The 18,792-nt window shown below is 44.4% G+C and overlaps 1 protein-coding gene across 6 annotated transcripts in view; it reads right to left on the bottom strand.

Annotated features, from left to right (window-relative positions):
* Positions 1-18,792, bottom strand: part of LOC134216565 (coiled-coil domain-containing protein 170) — a 74,924-nt gene that overhangs the window by 28,427 nt on the left and 27,705 nt on the right. For all 6 annotated transcript variants that reach the window (XM_062695425.1, XM_062695424.1, XM_062695426.1 and 3 more), the window contains exons 2-4: positions 6,330-6,374; positions 5,189-5,930; positions 4,950-5,131 (exon numbers count right to left, since the gene is read on the bottom strand). In XM_062695425.1, coding sequence (XP_062551409.1) covers positions 4,950-5,131; positions 5,189-5,930; positions 6,330-6,374 — 969 coding nt within the window. The remainder of the gene's footprint in view (positions 1-4,949; positions 5,132-5,188; positions 5,931-6,329; positions 6,375-18,792) is intronic.

The raw sequence follows: 18,792 nt of genomic DNA, 5'->3' as shown, positions 1-18,792 counted from the left end.
TAAACCATTTTCCGTTGGTTTTCCATACGCACCTTGTAGTTTCACAAACTACAATACATTTTTTGGCAACCTTTCAAACACGTTTCATAGTTTTCTAAACCACACTCCATTTTCCACCGGTTTTTCCAGAAGCGTATTGTGATTTTCAAACCAGTCATTTGACGGCTCTTTTTTCATGGATTTCGATCAGGAAGCGAAGTATTAGTCCATTGACGATTCTGACCGCTTCCTGGACCTACGGATTGGCCCCGGAGAACCTGTGGAAGGGATCATTTAAGTTTTAGCACCAAAACCAGTCATTCGACGGCTCTTTTTTCATGGCTTTTGATCAGAAAGCAAAGTATGAATAAAAAAGGATCATTGACAGCTCTGACTGCTCTCAGGAATTACTGATTGCCCCGGGGTTACCTGTAATAATTATCGTTTTTCGATCAGGAAACGAGGTATGAATATAAAATGCCAGGATCATTTTAAAAACAGTACTCGATTTTATATTCATACTTCGCTTCCTGATCGAAAACCATGAAAAAACAGCCGTCAAATGACTGGCTATGATGCTTTAACTAAAATGTCCCCTTTCACAGATTCCCCAGTGGCAATACGTGGGTCCTGGAAGCGGTCAGAGCCGTCAATATTTATTTATTTATTACCAGACTAATGCCGGAGTGGCCTGTGCATAGTATAGCATATGTGATTGTACAAATCGTGGGTGGCTATAGGGCACTGCACGGAAACATCTCTTTCTCTTTCGTTCCTCATACATTTTGACGTTTACTGGCCTTGTTGTTTTCAAATTTCTTTGCAGCGAGAAAAAGACAAAGCCAAGGACAAAGCAGTCCGTGCAGTGCCCTATACAATGCTCAATTGAGCAATCTACTGTATATTATCGCAAATTGGTACTTGGGATTAGTACCTTTTCCTATACAGTAGCAGTTGTATACCTGGCCACGTCCTTACAATCACGGAAGGAAGTGAAGAAATGTTAGTTCAACATTTACTAGTGAAGATGCAGGGAACCCATACTACCTTCATAGATGTCTCGGGAAGGAAAATTGGTGTTAGTGGGTAAGGTGAATAATAGGGAGCTCAATTCGACAATATAAAGTGTTTGTCAATAACAGTATATGCTGGAAAAATATTAAAATATATTCATCAATTTACTTACGAATCGTCCAAAGGAGGACAAAATAACCTGGATTTTACAAATGTTTCGCATTATATACAAAACACGTTCAACCGCACACTTATTCACCGAACATTAAAATCAGAACCAAAAACTCGGATTTTACGATCTTTCTGCTTACTGAGCAGAAACACGACAAAACAGGCACTGACGGCCGCGCAATGCAGAACACAATATTTCGGCAAATCGCGCAATCGTTCTGCTGTCCGAAACAAGAGTCAACACGCACTGAACTGATTAACTTTATTACCAGCCGCGCAATGCAAAACAAAAATTTTCGGCAAATCGCGCGATCGTTCTGCTGTCCAAAACAAGAGCCAACACGCACTCACTAAGGCCGGAGTGGCCTGTGCTGCACATAAAAGTCTTCTCCATTCAGCTCGGTCCATGGCTGCACTTCGCCATCCACGTAGTCTACGGAGGGTCCGCAAATCCTCCTCCACCTGATCGATCCACCTTGCCCGATGTGCACCTCGCCTTCTTGTTCCCGTCGGATCGTTGTCGAGAACCATTTTCAACGGATTACTGTCCAACATTCTGGCTACGTGCCCGGCCCACCGCAGTCTTCCGATTTTCTCGGTGTGAACGATGGATGGTTCTCCCAACAGCTGATGCAACTCGTGGTTCATTCGCCTCCTCCACGTACCATCCGCCATCTGCACCCCACCATAGATGGTACGCAAGACTTTCCTTTCGAAAACTCCCAGTGCGCGTTGGTCCTCCACGAGCATCGTCCAGGTCTCGTGTCCGTAGAGAACTACCGGTCTAATAAGTATTTTGTAGATAGTGAGTTTGATTCGGTGGCGAACTCTATTAGATCGGAGTGTTTTGCGGAATCCAAAGTACGTACGATTTCCTGCCATGATACGTCTCCGAATTACTCTGCTTATATCGTTATCGGAGGTCACCAGTGAGCCCAAGTAAACGAGTTCTTCAACCACCTCGATTTCGTCACCACCGATAGAAACTCTTCCTATCTCTTCCTATCATGTATTTCGTCTTCGACGTGTTGATGACTAGTCCAATCCGTTAAGCTTCGCTTTTCAGGGTGATGTAGGCTTCCTCCATCCTCTCAAAGATACGTGCCATAATATCAATTTCGTCGGCGAAACCAAATAACTGGACGGACTTCGTGAAAATCGTACCACTCGTGTCAATCCCTGCCCTTCGTATTACTCCCTCTGAAGCGATGAATAGCAGACACGAAAGACCATCACCTTGCCGTAACGCTCTGCGGGTTTCAAAGGGACTCGAGAATGCCCCTGAAACTCGAACTACACACATCACCCGATCCTTCGTCGCCTTGATCAACCGTGTCAGTTCATCCGGAAATCCGTGTTCGTGCATCTGCCATAGCTGGTCCCGATCGATTGTATCATATGCGGCTTTAAAGTCGATAAATAGATGATGTTTGGGCACGTTGTATTCGCGGCATTTCTGCAATACCTGACGTATCCCGAGCAACACACATGTTGTAAATCAGTTTCTAATACTCATATATGACCAAATTTGGTCCCATATGAGTTGATGTAACCAAATCAACGTGAATTGTGTTGCTAGGGATGGCGAACACCTGGTCTGTGGTAGAGCGTTCACCCATAAATCCCGCCTGGTACTGCCCCACGAACTTTCTTGCAATTGGTGTTAGTCGGCGGCATAAAACTTGGAAGAGTACCTCGTAGGCTTCAATCCAGCTTATCGCCCTTTTTGTAGATGGGACACACGACACCTTCCATCCACTCCTGCGGCAGAACCTCATCCTCCCAAACCTTGGTAATCACCCAGTGCACCGCTCTAGCCAGTGCCAGCGTGATTAAACAGCTCTCTTGGTAGTTGGTCAACTCCAGGGGCTTTGTTGTTTATCAGCCGGCCGATCTCCTCCTGGATGTTCTGGAGATTCGGAGCCGTAAGTCACATATCCTGCGCGCGTGCTCCTAGGTTCATTACCATAACGCCACCGTTGTCTGCCATATCGCCATTCTGGTGCTCTTCGTAGTGCTGCCGCCACCTTTGGATCACCTCACGCTCGTTTGTAAGAAGGTTCCCGTTTATGTCCTTACACATATCGGGCTGTGGCACGTGGCCCTTACGTGAACGGTCCAACTTCTCATAGAACTTTCGTGCGATATTAACGCGGTACAGTTCCTCCGTCTCTTCACGGTCTCAATCTTCCTGCTGGCGCTTTTTCCTCCGGAAAATCAAGTTTTGTCTTTTCCCCGCTTGTTTGTATCGTGCCTCGTTCGCCCTCGTGCGGTGTTGCAGCAATCTCGCCCATGTTGCATTCTTCTCCTCAACTAACTGCTCATATTCGCCGTCATACCAGTCGTTTCTCTGATCCGGAGCCACCGTGCCTAGTGCAGCGGTTGCGGTGCTTCCAATGGCGGATCGAATATCTCTCCAGCCATCTTCAAGAGATGCTGCGCCTAGCTGCTCTTCCGTTGGGAGTGCCACTTCCAGCTGCTGCGCGTAGTCTTGGGCTAGTCTACCGTCTTGTAGCCGCACAATGTTAAGCCGCGGCGGATGACTCCGACGCGTGTTGTACACCGTCGAGAGCTTTGAGCGCAGACATACTGCAACGAGGTAATGGTCGGATTCAATATTCGCACTGCGGTAAGTGCGTACGTTCGTGATGTCGGAGAAGAATTCGATTAGAACGTGGTCGATTTGGTTTTCCGTTACTTGATTAGGTGATTTCCACGTGGCCTTGTGGATATTCTTGCGGGGGAAGAAAGTGCTTCGGACTACCATTCCGCGGGAGGCTGAAAAGTTTATGCATCGTTGGCCGTTGTCTTTCGATACGGTATGATGACTATCCGGTCCGATGACCGGTCTATACATTTCCTCCCTTCCTACCTGTGCGTTCATGTCACCGATGACGATTTTTTCGTCCCGCAGTGGGCATCCATCGTATGTCTGCTCCAGCTGTGCATAGAACGCTTCTTTCTCGTCGTCGTTTTCGAATTGGAAATTGTCTCGACTTCCCTGGGCATAAAAGTATCATCGTGTTAGCCTCATGATATATACGAATGCAAAAATGATAACCTGACTTAGAAACCTCGCAGTTAATAACTGTGAAAGTGCTGAATGAACACTAAGCGGCGAGGCGGCTCTATCCCAGTGTGTGGATGTAATGCCAATGAGAAGAAAAAGAAGACATAAAGAGATCATTTCCCCCCGATATGGAGATCAAATCTCCCGCACTGCCGTGAATCGCATATTTGTCCCATATGAATAGGAAATCCAGCAAAGATGGGACAGATATGCGATTCACGGCAGCGCAAGTTTTGAAAATGTCAAATTTTCTATCTTTGAGAAAAATCGATTTTTTGCTAACTTTTATGAAAAAATAATTTCTCCCAATGATGTTTTTGAATAACTAAATAAATTGTTCATCAAGTCCATCTTAAATCGTATAGATTTGAGCATTTTACATCGAGGAACATCCGAAATAAAAAGTGGGGATCATGTGTGTCCAGTTTCCCCTATGGGACAGTTGTGGGTAGTACGGATGTTGATTTATTTGCACTGCTCAACATACGAGAATAGAAGTGACAGCGCAGATAACTCCGTGGAATCAATACCAAATATGTACTGCTTTCTCTTTTTCGGTTTTCATTCTACTCAGTTGAAGAATAACAATCTATTCTTGTAAATTTTAAAGCATAGTATAGATTGTTACGATGGACGGTTGATCAACAGCCATCTGGTAGCCAATTAATACTAATTATGTACATATTATTTGTTCTGTTTAAAAAAATGTACTCACATCGTGCAACGATTGGTTGTGATTGGTGATCTCTCGAACTTTATCCCGAATGTTGTTCTCACATGGTTCGTTGATTCCGACAATCGTTGCTATCGTTCTGAGAAACTGCAACCGCTCAGTCTGCATTCGATCGCAACTGTTCTGCAGTCGACAGCACCGGGACTCAAATCCACGCAGTTCCTCTGAAATGCATTTTCTAAATGATTCATATATTATTTTCGAAACCAAATTTCCGATACCTCTCAACTTATCTCCGGTAACTTCACTTTCCGCCAGCCGATCACGTGTCGCCTGTAGGTCCCGCTCGGCTTGCCGACACCGCGTCTCCAACCCCTGGGCCAGCGATTGCAAACCCTCAATCTGCGTCTGCAGTCGAGTTTTGTCGGCCGAAGCTGCCGTTTTGGTTGTTATCAGCTCGGCTTCGGTGGAGTTCAAATGCTCACACGTACCGGCCAGTTTCGATCGTAGTCTCTGCAGTTCGGCCACTGTTTCGCCTGCTTTGTTTAGCACACATTCCGGGGTAAGATGCGTCCCATCGCAAACGTCAATCCCCAACACAAGGCACAGCCTCCGCACCAAATCTTGCAGGTGAGCTCTGGCCTGATCCCGATGGCCTTCCTCCTTGGAGAGCTCGCACTCCAATCTTCTTCCTTTGGCGCACAGCTCTTTGAGTTTATCCTCCAGGTGTTTCTTGTCACGGTTCAGAGTGTTCACCACGCTTTCGCTTCTCGAGTGTAGGGTTTTTTCGCGGCTCTCCGAAGCACCTAACCGTTGCTGTAAGGAACTGATGAGGGACGTTTGTCGGGCACTCTGCGCTCGCAGCGCTTCGCATTCGTTTTCCTTCGCGCAAAGACTACTCTTGGCATCGGACAGCTCAGCCATCAGGCGGTCGCGTTTGTAGGTGGACGCTGCCAGCTCGCTGCGAAGCGTCGTGGCCAGGTCGATCGAATGCGCCAGATGGTCGTTGCATGATGGCTCTGGCTGAAAAATAATAACATAGATTAGACCTAGGTCATTTTTACGAGGTTTAAATTCATAAAATTCGCAGTACGATGCATATTGAAATTCAGAAGAGTGGTATTGAATATTGAATTTCCTCTAAAGTTAAAAAAAAACATTAAAGAGTTTTAAGTTTCAGGGTTTAAATTTTGAGACCTTGAATTTTTCAAATTTTAGTTTAGGAGAGAAATGAAAAACAACATATTCTCATCTCTGAATATGCTCGCGATATGTAATTATTATTTTAAAATTGTTATTAAAGCACTCCGACAAAGATTTGAAGGTGCACAATTCGATGACGCCAACCATGAGCGAGAAAGGTGTGAGAAAATATCCAGAATCAAATACGAAATTACCCATATTATTAATGTGAATACTCACATGGTGATGGTGATGTACAGGGGAATGATGATGTTTTGGCATTATCTGCAAAAAGAAAACAGAAATTTAAGAAACGTAATCAAGCTCTGCTCTAGATCTAATATAGAATATGCACTAAATGATCTTGTCTAGTCGGAAGGCTGACCTCATTTTCGATTTTAGACCAACAACGTGGTGTCAAATTCACTTTTCCTATGTGCTCTTATCGTACTCCAATCGTAGAACCAATTCGAAGCCCGAATAAACCAGCGAAAGCACTGAATCATAAAGTCTAATACTATAACATGGGCCTCGCATTTGCCATAGGGAATCAATGTCATCATAGAGAATGGATGCAAAAGGCAGCACTACATTTGCACAATCACTAGCTCCAGCCCATGAAGCTTTGCTCAGTGTGCAAACTCATCCCCATTTGGATTGTTAACCTATTTTCGGTAAAGGTACCGACGTACAACACTACCTTCGTTCCATGTGCTCCAGCGTAAAACGTTGAAAATGGCACAGGTTGCAACCAGCACCAGCAGCATCGTCGATGTTTCCGCTCAACCCACAAACAAACGGTCGTCGCTACGTTGCTGCTGCTTTGTGCCTTATGAAGAAAACGCTACTCTACAAGGACACGGAAACAATGTTTGCAATGAAAAATAACTTTTCCCTGGTTGGAAGTTGGCTTGGCTTGTAAAAGTTGAAAACTGAACGGTATTTTGAGCGAAGGAAGCTCGATGTTTGTAACCTTTCGTTCGCATCACGATTTGGGAAATTCGCTGAACGTGAGTCACCTGGCGCTGGATTGGAAGGAAGTGCAGTTTCATTTCCCTGACGTTGTGGTTTTTGCGAAATGTGCGTAAGAACTTGTTTTGAAAAAGTTTATTTGCATACCATTGCTGTGGAAAGTTTATCCGTGATGACGGATTACGCCTGCATACCAAATGTAAAAGAAACGAAACTGCAATGTATATGGACATAGTTTTAAATCTTTCATCGAGCTATGTTGGCGTATAACAATTTGTCTGGTAATTCCGTTGGAGCTCTATGAATTGCTTAGCTGATTCATTTCATTTATTTAGTTAACATCTAAACAGATAACACTGAATCAACAATTTGACGCCACAATGCACGGTTCGAGGCCGCATCTCTCCATCCTCGGATACGCCCCACGCTCGCCAAGTCGTTCTGCACCTGGTCTGCCCATCTCGCTCGCTGCGCTCCACGCCGTCTGGTACCTGCCGGATCGGAAGCGAACACCATCTTTGCAGGGTTGCTGTCCGGCATTCTTGCAACATGTCCTGCCCATCGTACCCTTCCGGCTTTAGCTACCTTCTGGATACTGGGCTCGCCGTAGAGTTGGGCGAGCTCATGGTTCATTCTTCGCCGCCACACACCGTCTTCTTGCACACCGCCAAAGATGGTCCTAAGCACCCGTCTCTCGAATACTCCGAGTGCTTGCAAGTCCTCCTCGAGCATTGTCCATGTTTCATGTCCGTAGAGGACAACCGGTCTTATAAGCGTCTTGTACATGACACATTTGGTGCGGTGGCGAATCTTTTTCGACCGCAGTTTCTTCTGGAGCCCGTAATAGGCCCAACTTCCACAGATGATGCGCCTTCGTATTTCACGACTAACGTTGTTGTCAGCCGTTAGCAAGGATCCGAGGTAGACGAATTCCTCGACCACCTCGAAGGTATCCCCGTCTATCGTAACACTGCTTCCCAGGCGGGTCCTGTCGCGCTCGGTTCCTCCCACAAGCATGTACTTTGTCTTTGACGCATTCACCACCAGTCCAATTTTTGTTGCTTCACGTTTCAGGCGGGTGTACAGTTCTGCCACCTTTGCAAATGTTCGGCCGACCTTGTCCATGTCATCCGCGAAGCAAATAAATTGACTGGATCTGTTGAAAATCGTACCCCGGCTGTTACACCCGGCTCTCCGCATGACACCTTCTAGCACAATGTTGAACAACAGGCACGAAAGTCCATCACCTTGTCTTAGTCCCCGGCGCGATTCGAACGAACTGGAGTGTTCGCCTGAAATCTTCACACAGTTTTGCACACCATCCACCGTTGCTTTGATCAGTCTGGTAAGCTTCCTGGGGAAGCTGTTCTCGTCCATAATTTTCCGTAGCTCTACGCGGTCTATACTGTCGTATGCCGCCTTGAAATCAACGAACAGATGGTGCGTTGGGACCTGGTATTCACGGCATTTTTGAAGGATTTGCCGTACAGTAAAGATCTGGTCCGTTGTCGAGCGGCCGTCAACGAAGCCGGCTTGATAACTTCCCACGAACTCGTTCACTAATGGTGACAGACGACGGAAGATGATCTGGGATATCACTTTGTAGGCGGCATTAAGGATGGTGATCGCTCGAAAGTTCTCACACTCCCCAAGCAGCACAAATTGTTTCACTACTGAACATTTCACTGTGTTGCAACTATTCGGAAAGAAACAATCTTTGCGTATGTGCCATCAAATATTACTCTCTTGCAATCTAAAAAGCGCAAGAGGTGGAGCCTACGGAAACATCCTTCGATTGCAGTAAAATTACAATAATGTTGCAAAATACTACAGGGAAAAAAAATAAAATAAAAATATAAAACTGGATTCCATTCATGGATCTTGTTATTGAAAGTCCTACACTCTACCACAACACCATTAAACACTTCGAAGGGACTGCATGTTGACTCACAATAAAAACCATACGATTATGAAGTTTTGTACTCGGGTTTCATGTTACTTGATTGCACCATCACAGGAAAAAAATGTGAGTTGTCAAAACGTTGAACGATGCTAAATTAAACATGAAGACACATTCAACTTATCTGCAATTTAATTTAAACAAACAATTAAATTTTGAAAGACGCATTGAAGTTACATGGTAAAAAATATGCAACTTAATGATTTTGTTTCGTGTTTGCAACATGAAGTGCAGTATTCTTGGTTTGTTTGTTTCCAAATGTCAAACACATACTGCATTGCAATTTTAATGAAACATTGATCACAATTCGAACGTTTTTGACATCTTGATGCAACTTTTTCGTGCTTTGATGTTTTCCAATGCCTTCAATGTAACTTAATAGAAACAAGGTGCATTTGGGAAGATGTTGCTTGTGCTACTTGGGTCCAGTTTGTCGCCTTGCTTGTAGATGGGGCATACAACCCCTTCCTTCCACTCCTCCGGTAGCTGTTCGGTTTCCCAGATTCTGACTATCAGTTTGTGTAGGCAAGTAGCCAGCTTTTCCGGGCCTATCTTGATGAGCTCAGCTCCGATACCATCCTTACCAGCTGCTTTATTGGTCTTTAGCTGTTGGATGGCATCCTTAACTTCCCTCAAGGTGGGGGCTGGTTGGCTTCCATCGTCCGCTGAACTGACGTAGTCATCTCCTCCGCTGCCTTGACTTTCACTGCCTGTACTCTCAGCGCCATTCAGATGTTCCTCGTAGTGCTGCTTCCACCTTTCGATCACCACACGTTCGTCCGTCAAGATGCTCCCATCCTTATCCCGGCACATTTCGGCTCGCGGCACGAAGCCTTTGCGGGATGCGTTGAGCTTCTGATAGAACTTGCGTGTTTCTTGAGAACGGCACAGCTGTTCCATCTCCTCGCACTCCGCTTCTTCCAGGCGGCGTTTCTTCTCCTGAAAAAGGCGGGTCTGCTGTCTTTGCTTCCGTCTATAACGTTCCACGTTCTGCCGGGTACCTTGCTGCAGCGCGACCGCCCGCGCTGCGTCCTTCTCCTCCAGAATCTGTCTGCACTCTTAGCTGAAAATCCAGGTAATGAACGATGATCCAATCGCTAGGAATCTGTAGATCAATCTAATTTTTCAAGAAAAAAATGTAGTTTTTAATTCTAAACATGTTTTAGACATGTTGCAACTTTTTTCTTTCCTGTTCGGGTGTGCCACGGCGACCTTCTTCTTATTGGAATTACCTCCCCACACTGGGACAGAGCCCAGAGTGTTCATTAGGCACTTCCATAGTTATTAACTGCGAGGTTTCTAAGCCAGATTACCATTTTTGCATTCGTATATCATAAAGCTAACACGATGATATTTTCATGCCCAGGCAAGTCGAGACAATTTCCAATCCGAAAATTGCCTAGACCGGCACCGGGAATCGAACCTAGCCACCCTCTGTAGGGTCTTGTTTTGTAGCCGCGGGTTTTACCGCAAGGCTAAGCACTGCGACCAGTTTTGTTTAACTAATTTTATTTGCTAATTATTCATTGGTACTGCCTATACCGGGTTATGGACAAAAAGTCGAAAGACAAAAGGTCGAAAGGACAAAAGGTCGAAAGGACAAAATGTCGAGAGGACAAAAGGTCGAAAGGACAAAAGGCCGAAAGGACAAAAGGTCGAAAGGGCAAAAGGTCGAAGGGACAAAAGCTCGAAGGGACAAAAGCTCGAAGAGACAAAAGGTGGAAAGGACAAAAGGTCGAAAGGACAAACGGTCGAAAGGAAAAAATGTCAAAAACAAAAGTACATTCAAAGTTAATTGCCTATATGCCGGGTATTAAGCCACCCGGAGTGGAAATTAATTACTATGTCTGAAACTTGATTATGCATATGTACAACATGTGATAGATTTAGTTCGGAAAAGGTATTGGAGGGTAACCGCCCCTTCGGTGGGGTTTGATCCCACGACCCCAGTTCGCATGACAGGTGCTTTCCCTACTAAGCTACGAAGGACCTCCGTCGTCCACCGCAGCTTAGCGGGTACTGATGAAACCAAATTCCCAGCACCAGGTACCAGCCGATCACTCATCCTACTTGGTTGACATTGTGTACAAAAATACATTTGAGAGAGTTAGTTCTGAAAATGTATTGCGAGAGATCGGCTGGTACCTGGTGCTGGGAATTTGGTTTCATCAGTACCCGCTAAGCTGCGGTGGACGACGGAGGTCCTTCGTAGCTTAGTAGGGAAAGCACCTGTCATGCGAACTGGGGTCGTGGGATCAAACCCCACCGAAGGGGCGGTTACCCTCCAATACCTTTTCCGAACTAAATCTATCACATGTTGTACATATGCATAATCAAGTTTCAGACATAGTAAAAAACAAAAGGTCGAAAGGATAAAAGGCCGAAGGGATAAAAGGTCGAAATGACAAAAGGTCGAAAGAATAAATAGTCGAAAACAAAAGGTCGAAAAAATAAAATGTCGAAAGGACAAAAAGTCAAAGGTCAAAAGCTCGAAAGTCAAAAAAATTAAAGAGAAGAAAAAGGTCGAATCTCAAAAAATTGAAAGGGCAAAAGGTCGAAATAACAAAAGGTCGAAGGAAAACAGGGTCGAAAAAATAATAATGAAAAACAGGTCAAAAAATCAATTTTGAAATCTGAGCAATTTTAAATTTAAAAAAAAATTTAAAGTTTCCCGTCTGACGGCGGTCTTGGGCATTAGAGGGTTACTAGTTGACTTCAAAATGAAACACACAAACGTTCACAAATCACGTAAGGGAGCGTCTATAAAAGTTGAGCGAAGTATGACGAAGCATACCAAATTTCTAGATGTTTCTTATAAAAAGTGAGACATAGGGGGGAGGGAGGGTTTGAAAATTCCCAATTTTTGTGTTACGTAATTAGTGGATCTTCCCTGACGCAAATTTTGGCAATTCCATATCCCTCCCAACTTTACAGCGTAACGTAACGATTTCTAATAATAAAAATAAATGTATAATGTATATCCGTTTCTAGTTACTTAAAAACAAATTTTGTGAACAAAAACGTATCATTTTTTGAACACATAAAAATAAAAGAGAACATAAAAATGTCAAGAGAAGATGCTATGTTAAGCTAAAATGATATATTTTGTATTATAATTTTGATGAAAATGAGTGAAGAACTATTTTCAGGAACTACAATTAAAATTAATTAAGCCTAGCAATACTTTGGTAAAAATATTGATTTGACAATACACCTCTATGACTTAACAAAAGGAAAATTGTGGAATGAAATGTTTTCAAGTGTTTTTGGTATTTCATTTGCGGTATAAAAATGCTAAACTCGAAAGAAAAGATTATGAATAAAAGAATGAAAATAAGGTTAAACGCAAATAATTATCAATGTGCGAAACTCGAATGACAAGCCTTTGATTGAAAGAAGGGAATCAGGTGAAACACAAATAAATATAAATATGTGAATCTCGAAAGAACGACCTATGACTAAAACAAGGAAACAATTCAACAATGAAATATTATCAGGTAAAACATAAATGAGCAAAATAATGGTTGATTAACACTCGACGTTTTGCCTAATTTTTTCAACCCTCGAGTTTTTGATTTTCGACTTTTTGGCCTTCTATTTTTGTCCAACACCCACAATGTATATCTTTTGTTTTTTAGAACTTTTGTGCTTTGACTTTTTTACTTTCGACCTTTTGTCCTTCGACGTTTTTACTTTCGACCTTTTGTCCTTCGACCTTTTGACTTAGATTTTTTTTACCTTTTGTCCCTTCGACCTTTTGACCTTTCGACCGTTTGTCCTTTCAACCTTTTGACCTTCGACCTTTTGGTTCAGTTTGTTTTTTATTTCGACCTTTTGACCTTTCGACCTTTTGTCCTTTCGACCTTTTGACCTTCGACCTTTTGACCTTCGACGTTTTGTCCTGCGACCTTTTGGCTCAGATTTTTGTTTCGACCTTTTGTCCGTTCGACCTTTTGACTCAGATTTTTTATTTCGACCTTTTGTCCCTTCGACCTTTTGACCCTTCGACCTTTTGACCTTCGACCTTTTGATCTTCGACCTTTTGTCCTACAACCGAGTCAAAGTCAGCATGAGTTACCAATTGGCCACACGGCTGACTTGAATCAGTTAAAACCAAATCAATTGTCGAAAGATTTCGAGTGGATGAAAAACAAGCTGGGCCATTAGGATATTGAAAAGTATAATATTGGCATTGAAGTCACCGATTATGAAAAATTTGGATTTGTTGCGAGCTAGAATTTGAAGATCAGCTTTCAACAAATTCCTTTGCTGCCCATTGCACTGGAAAGGCAAGTAAGCTGCAATAAAAGAGAATTGTCCAAAATTTGTTTCAACAGAAACTCCCAAGGTTTCGAAAACTTTGGTTTCAAACGAAGAATATAATTTATGTTTGATACGTCTATTAATGACAATGGTGACCCCACCACAGGCGCTGTCAAGATGATCATGTCGGTAAATAACATAATTTGGATCTCTTTTGATGAAGAGTGCCACAGCCTAATATGTGTAAGGACATAAACGGATCCAAAGGTGGCGGCAGCACTACGAAGAGCACCTGAATGGCGATGTGGCAGACGAAGATGGCGGTATGGTGATGGACCTGGGAGAACGCGCGCAGGACATTATTTTACCGGCTCCGGATCTCCAGGAAATCCAGGAGGAGATTGGCCGGCTGAAAAACAACAAAGCCCCTGCAGTTGATCAACTACCAGGAGAGCTGTTTAAACACGGTGGTGAGGCACTGGCTAGAGCGCTGCACTGGGTGATTACCAAGGCTTGGGAGGATGAGGTTCGGTCGCAGGAGTGGATGAAAGGTGTCGTGTGTCCCATCTACAAAAAGGGCGATAAGCTGGATTGTAGCAACTACCGCGCAATCACATTGCTGAACGCCGCCTACAAGGTACTCTCCCTAATTTTATGCTGTCGACTAGCACTAATTGCAAGGGAGTTTGTGGGGCAGTAACAGGCGGGTTTTATGGGCGAACGCTCCACCACGGACCAGTTGTTCGTCATTCGCCAAGTACTGCAGAAATGCCGCGAATACAACGTGCCCACGGATTTCCAGATAAACTGACACGGCTGATCAAGGCGACGATGGATCGGGTGATGTGCGTAGTTCGAGTTTCAGGGGCATTCTCGAGTCCCTTCGAAACCCACAGAGAGCTACGGCAAGGATATGGTCTTTCGTGTCTGCTATTCAACATCGCTTTGGAAGGGGTAATACGAAGAGCAGGGATTAACACGAGTGGTACAATTTTCAATAAGTCCGTTCAGCTATTTGGCTTTGCCGACGACATAGATTTTATGGCACGTAACTTTGAGAAGATGGAGGAAGCCTACATCAGACTGAAGAGGGAAGCCAAGCGGATCGAACTAGTCATCAACACGTCGTAGACGAAGTACATGATAGGAAGAGGTTCAAGAGAAGACAATGTGAGTCAGCCACCGCGAGTTTGCATCGGTGGTGACGAAATCGAGGTGGTAGAAGAATTTGTGTACTTCGGCTCACTGGTGACTTCCGAAAATGATACCAGCAGAGAAATTCGGAGACGCATAGTGGCTGGAAATCGTACGTACTTTGGACTCCGCAAGACGCTCCGATCGAATAGAGTTCGCCGCCGTACCAAACTGACAATCTACAAAACGCTCATTAGACCGGTAGTCCTCTACGGACACGAGACCTGGACGATGCTCGTGGAGGACCAACGCGCATTTGGAGTTTTCGAAAGGAAAGTGCTGCGTACCATCTATAGTGGGGTGCAGATGGCGGATGGTACGTGGAGGAGGCGAATGAACCACGAGTTGCATCAGCTGCTGGGAGAACCATCCATCGTTCACACCGCGAAAATCGGACGACTGCGGTGGGCCGGGCACGTAGCCAGAATGTTGGACAGTAACCCGGTAAAAATGGTTCTCGACAACGATTCGACGGGCACAAGAAGGCGAGGTGCGCAGCGGGCAAGGTGGATCGATCAGGTGGAAGATGACTTGCGGACCCTCCATAGACTGCGTGGTTGGCGAAGTGTAGCCATGGACCGAGCCAAATGGAGCAGACTCATAGGTAGGCATGTTTGAAAAATTAAAATTCGACGAACTGTTGGCTACCCAGTGAGAGGTAGGAGCAACATTTTTTCGTTGGTTGTGGTGGGTATGAATTGCTCAGCCGGCAAATGATTGCGGAATTTGAGCGTTTGAAATGTTTATCCGGCAATTATGCACGGGAATTCAAAACTTGTTTGCGTGAAGGGCATTCCCAGAAATTTGATTTATGATTGCCCCACAATTGGCACATTTAAATTTATTGGAATCTTCTCTCACAGGCAGTGGAGGAAATACTCGTTTCACGAGTAAGAAAAAAGGGTGTAATTGGGCCTACCGAAAAATCCACACTCGCGCGATCCTGCTGCCTGCATTTTCCTGACGCTTGCTTTGTTCGCGAGTACGGGCAGAGCAAAGACAAAAAGCAGGGCAGTATTTTGTTCGGGAGTAAAAATCACGGTCGCGAGTATTTGTAGTTACTTACACTGGTTAAATTTGACTTGACATAAACACAATAACAATAAACAATATTGTGTTCTTGCTTGAGAAATTCAAATTTTAATCTCATCCAGTGATTTATCATCACTGGGGAGACCTTTCAAGACGACTTTGATCAATCGTTCAGTTTTGTCATCGTACGTTAAAAATGTATGCCGTTTCTCAATTAAATACTGAAGAAGACGTTTGCGATCGTCAAAGGATCCCGACAAAACACGACAGTCACCCTTCCTGGCAATCTGGAATGAAACCTTGATCCCCTGAAGGTTATTCAAAATCTCATTCCTAAAGACAGAAAACTCGGCAACATATACCACAATTGGCGGAATCCTTTGCAGCTTCACCTGGGCTAGAGGTAGATTCGTTTTGCTGAATTTCGTCATGAATCAAATCGAACTGATTACTCAGTTCGATAGCAGAAGAATTATTTTTTAAGCTAGGAATATCTTCCGCGCTTTGGCAGGACGGTTTTGAAACCTTGTTTCTTCGAAGGAAGTGGAAAATTCAGAGACTCCTCCTTCCTCTTGTTTTTATTAATACTCATTGCTGAGCGTGCAAACGTGACCTTCTAAGAGGTTTTTCCCAGAACGGTGTCCCTGCAGGATAACCACCGCTTGTCGGAATTTTACTTCCGCAAACGGGTCCAAAGTAAAACGAAGGCACGGGTCCAAGCAAAGATCATAAGTGGGGTTCTGCCATTTTCTTACGCTCCATATAAATAAAAAATGATTTGTATGGGAAAATCTTACATGGGTGCACCCCCTCCACCCAGAAGCCAGAAAAATTGCTTACGTAATTAGTGTACGGCAACAAGAGCACAATGCGGTCTGTTAGCAAGCTCGTTGACTTCGGCTTCGCTGCTGTTCTGTCCAAGATCGAAGTTATGACCTATTTTGGCAACCTCTACAGGAGTTATCAAGCGATCCTTAGAGTCATTGTTGTCTAATGGGATCAAAGGTGGAATAAACCGAGGCTTTTTATTTCAAAATTCCAGTTAAAACTTAATTGATTCTTTGGCTTATTCAAGGTCAACTTTCCCAAAGAACCCATATTTTTTGACGACTCCAAGAATTTTTAAGATTTAAAACATAAATCGAAAAAGTGCTGTTTTGTAAGATTGGTCCGATTTTGAACGAACATCGGGTGAATTTTTCAGACCGGTTCTCACGTGCAGCACTTTTTCGGTTCTTGTTTTGATTTTAAAAATAGTTAGAGGCTTTGAAAACTATGAGTTCATTTGGAAAGTTGACCTTGAATAAGCGAAAGAATCGACTGAGATAATAAAACGAGGTTCAATTTTTTGACAAAAAAGGTCAATTTTGATAATTGTCCAGAACGCCTTGCTGTAAGAGCGCGGATCTTATCGGACAAAATCACTATTTCTGAGCCTGATTTATTCTGATTCTGGCCTGGATAATTTTTGTCATGCTATTGCAAAGTATCTTAAACGCAGGCAGCCCATGGCGTTGCTACTACCCGTGAGTGATATTTCACAGACCAATCAAATCTCATGGAGCTCCTCGTCTATTTCCTCAAGTGCAGCCGGATGTCACTGGTAGTCGATGTTGTCGTCCACGTACTTTAAGAACCGACTCGATGATAGTTTCACCGGGACTGTTGATGCCGAATGATCGCCCACTTGCACCACCACTGGATAATGATAATGACCCGAGCCTGGTAGATGCCCGGCTGCGAGATATGGTCAATCATGTTCGTGATGCATGCAAGTCGACTGCCGGACCGACTCAGCCGAGTGGGGAATCCGGGCTCAGGATCGTGTAGTGGCCTTCCTCCATATTGGCGCCGTTGTCGCGTTAGCTTGACGATGTCCCTCCGAAAAACGGCCGATGTTCCATCGGTTTTGCCTTGAGTTGGACAGTACGCCGCAATGAACGTGATAGTGGCAGCATGCGACAGTTTATGTTGTAGCGAAGAGCGATGATCACGAATCTCACGATGCAAAAGTCCAGAACGTTGACGTTCACCATCGGTTTTTGGTGCGTTTTGGTGATGACACGTCTATTTCTTTCCTCGAGGAAATTAGCTGCCAATCGTTGTTGAAGTTGAAGCGGTGGGAGAGCCGTCATAGATCGCCTGGGAGTAGATGCCCTCCTGCGAATCTAGCTCGCTTCGGACATTCCTGGTGGTGCCACGATGTTGTTCCCCACAGTTTGCGCACTTGAGATCTGCTTCACCCATCCTTTCACATGCTTGCGTGGGGTGCTTTTCACCGCATTTGTAGCACCGCGGGACCATGTGCCAGTTCCTCGTACTGAGTCCAAACTAGTAACAATACAAGCAATGCGGCACATGTATCGATGTATCGGTTTGTACTTTTGCTACTCCACCACTCGACCGTTGTTGCAGGTCAACCAGGAATAACTGGCCACGGTAATTCCGGTCTTTATCATGCCTGGCGATCTTGAAGATACTCACGGGTTTGAGTCCGCCTTCCAACAGTTACTACCTTCAGTTCTTCTACGTTGATGACATCGAGGCCGTGGAGAATTGCTTTCAGTGGTATCGTATCTGCAATGTTATAAGTGTTATACTCATTCTTTGGATATCCATGAACTCAATCACACATTTGAAATGCGCTTCCCGTTCTGGCAACATCTCCATACTCATAAGGTCAGACGCCATTTACCAAAATCGACAGGCACTTCTCCTCCCGCTCCGGATGTTCTATGCTCAGCGAATGCTGCTGCTTATGCTTTCTGTTCGCCAGATGATTGTCGCCATCATTGTCCTTCAACATGGCATACATATTGTTGGACAGCAACTTTTTGCGGCGTTGCTTGCATTACCGGTGGCTGCGCTCTTCTGCACTTTTGTTGCAGACGGATTGGCTACAGTGTCTCCCATGCTACCGGGAGGAAAAATCGGATTGTACGACAATTCCCCGAAAACCAATTCCCCGAATGCAATTTCCCCGAATGCAATTTCCCCGAATGTAACAATTCCCCGAATGTAACATTTCCCCGAATGGAACAATTCCCCGAAAATAAAATACCTGCAAACACATCTTCGCAATCGACTGTATGCGGCCGAAAAAGCAGTGTTCAAAGATACATTCAAGAGTGTCTTATTGGAAAGCCTTATAGCTGAATAGCCTTTGGTAGTATTTGTAGTTCTTGATCCTCCAAGATGTGTTGTTGAATTATAAAGATATCAGAGTACAGTGTTCTCTAAGGTAGTTTTTTTCTAAAATAGTAATCAAACTGCAATTCTGAC

The sequence above is a fragment of the Armigeres subalbatus genome, chromosome 2, assembly GCF_024139115.2.
Source record: "Armigeres subalbatus isolate Guangzhou_Male chromosome 2, GZ_Asu_2, whole genome shotgun sequence".
In the NCBI taxonomy this organism is placed as follows: domain Eukaryota; kingdom Metazoa; phylum Arthropoda; class Insecta; order Diptera; family Culicidae; genus Armigeres; species Armigeres subalbatus.
Note: the sequence above shows the minus strand (reverse complement) of the source record. Positions and strands in the feature narration are given on the sequence as shown.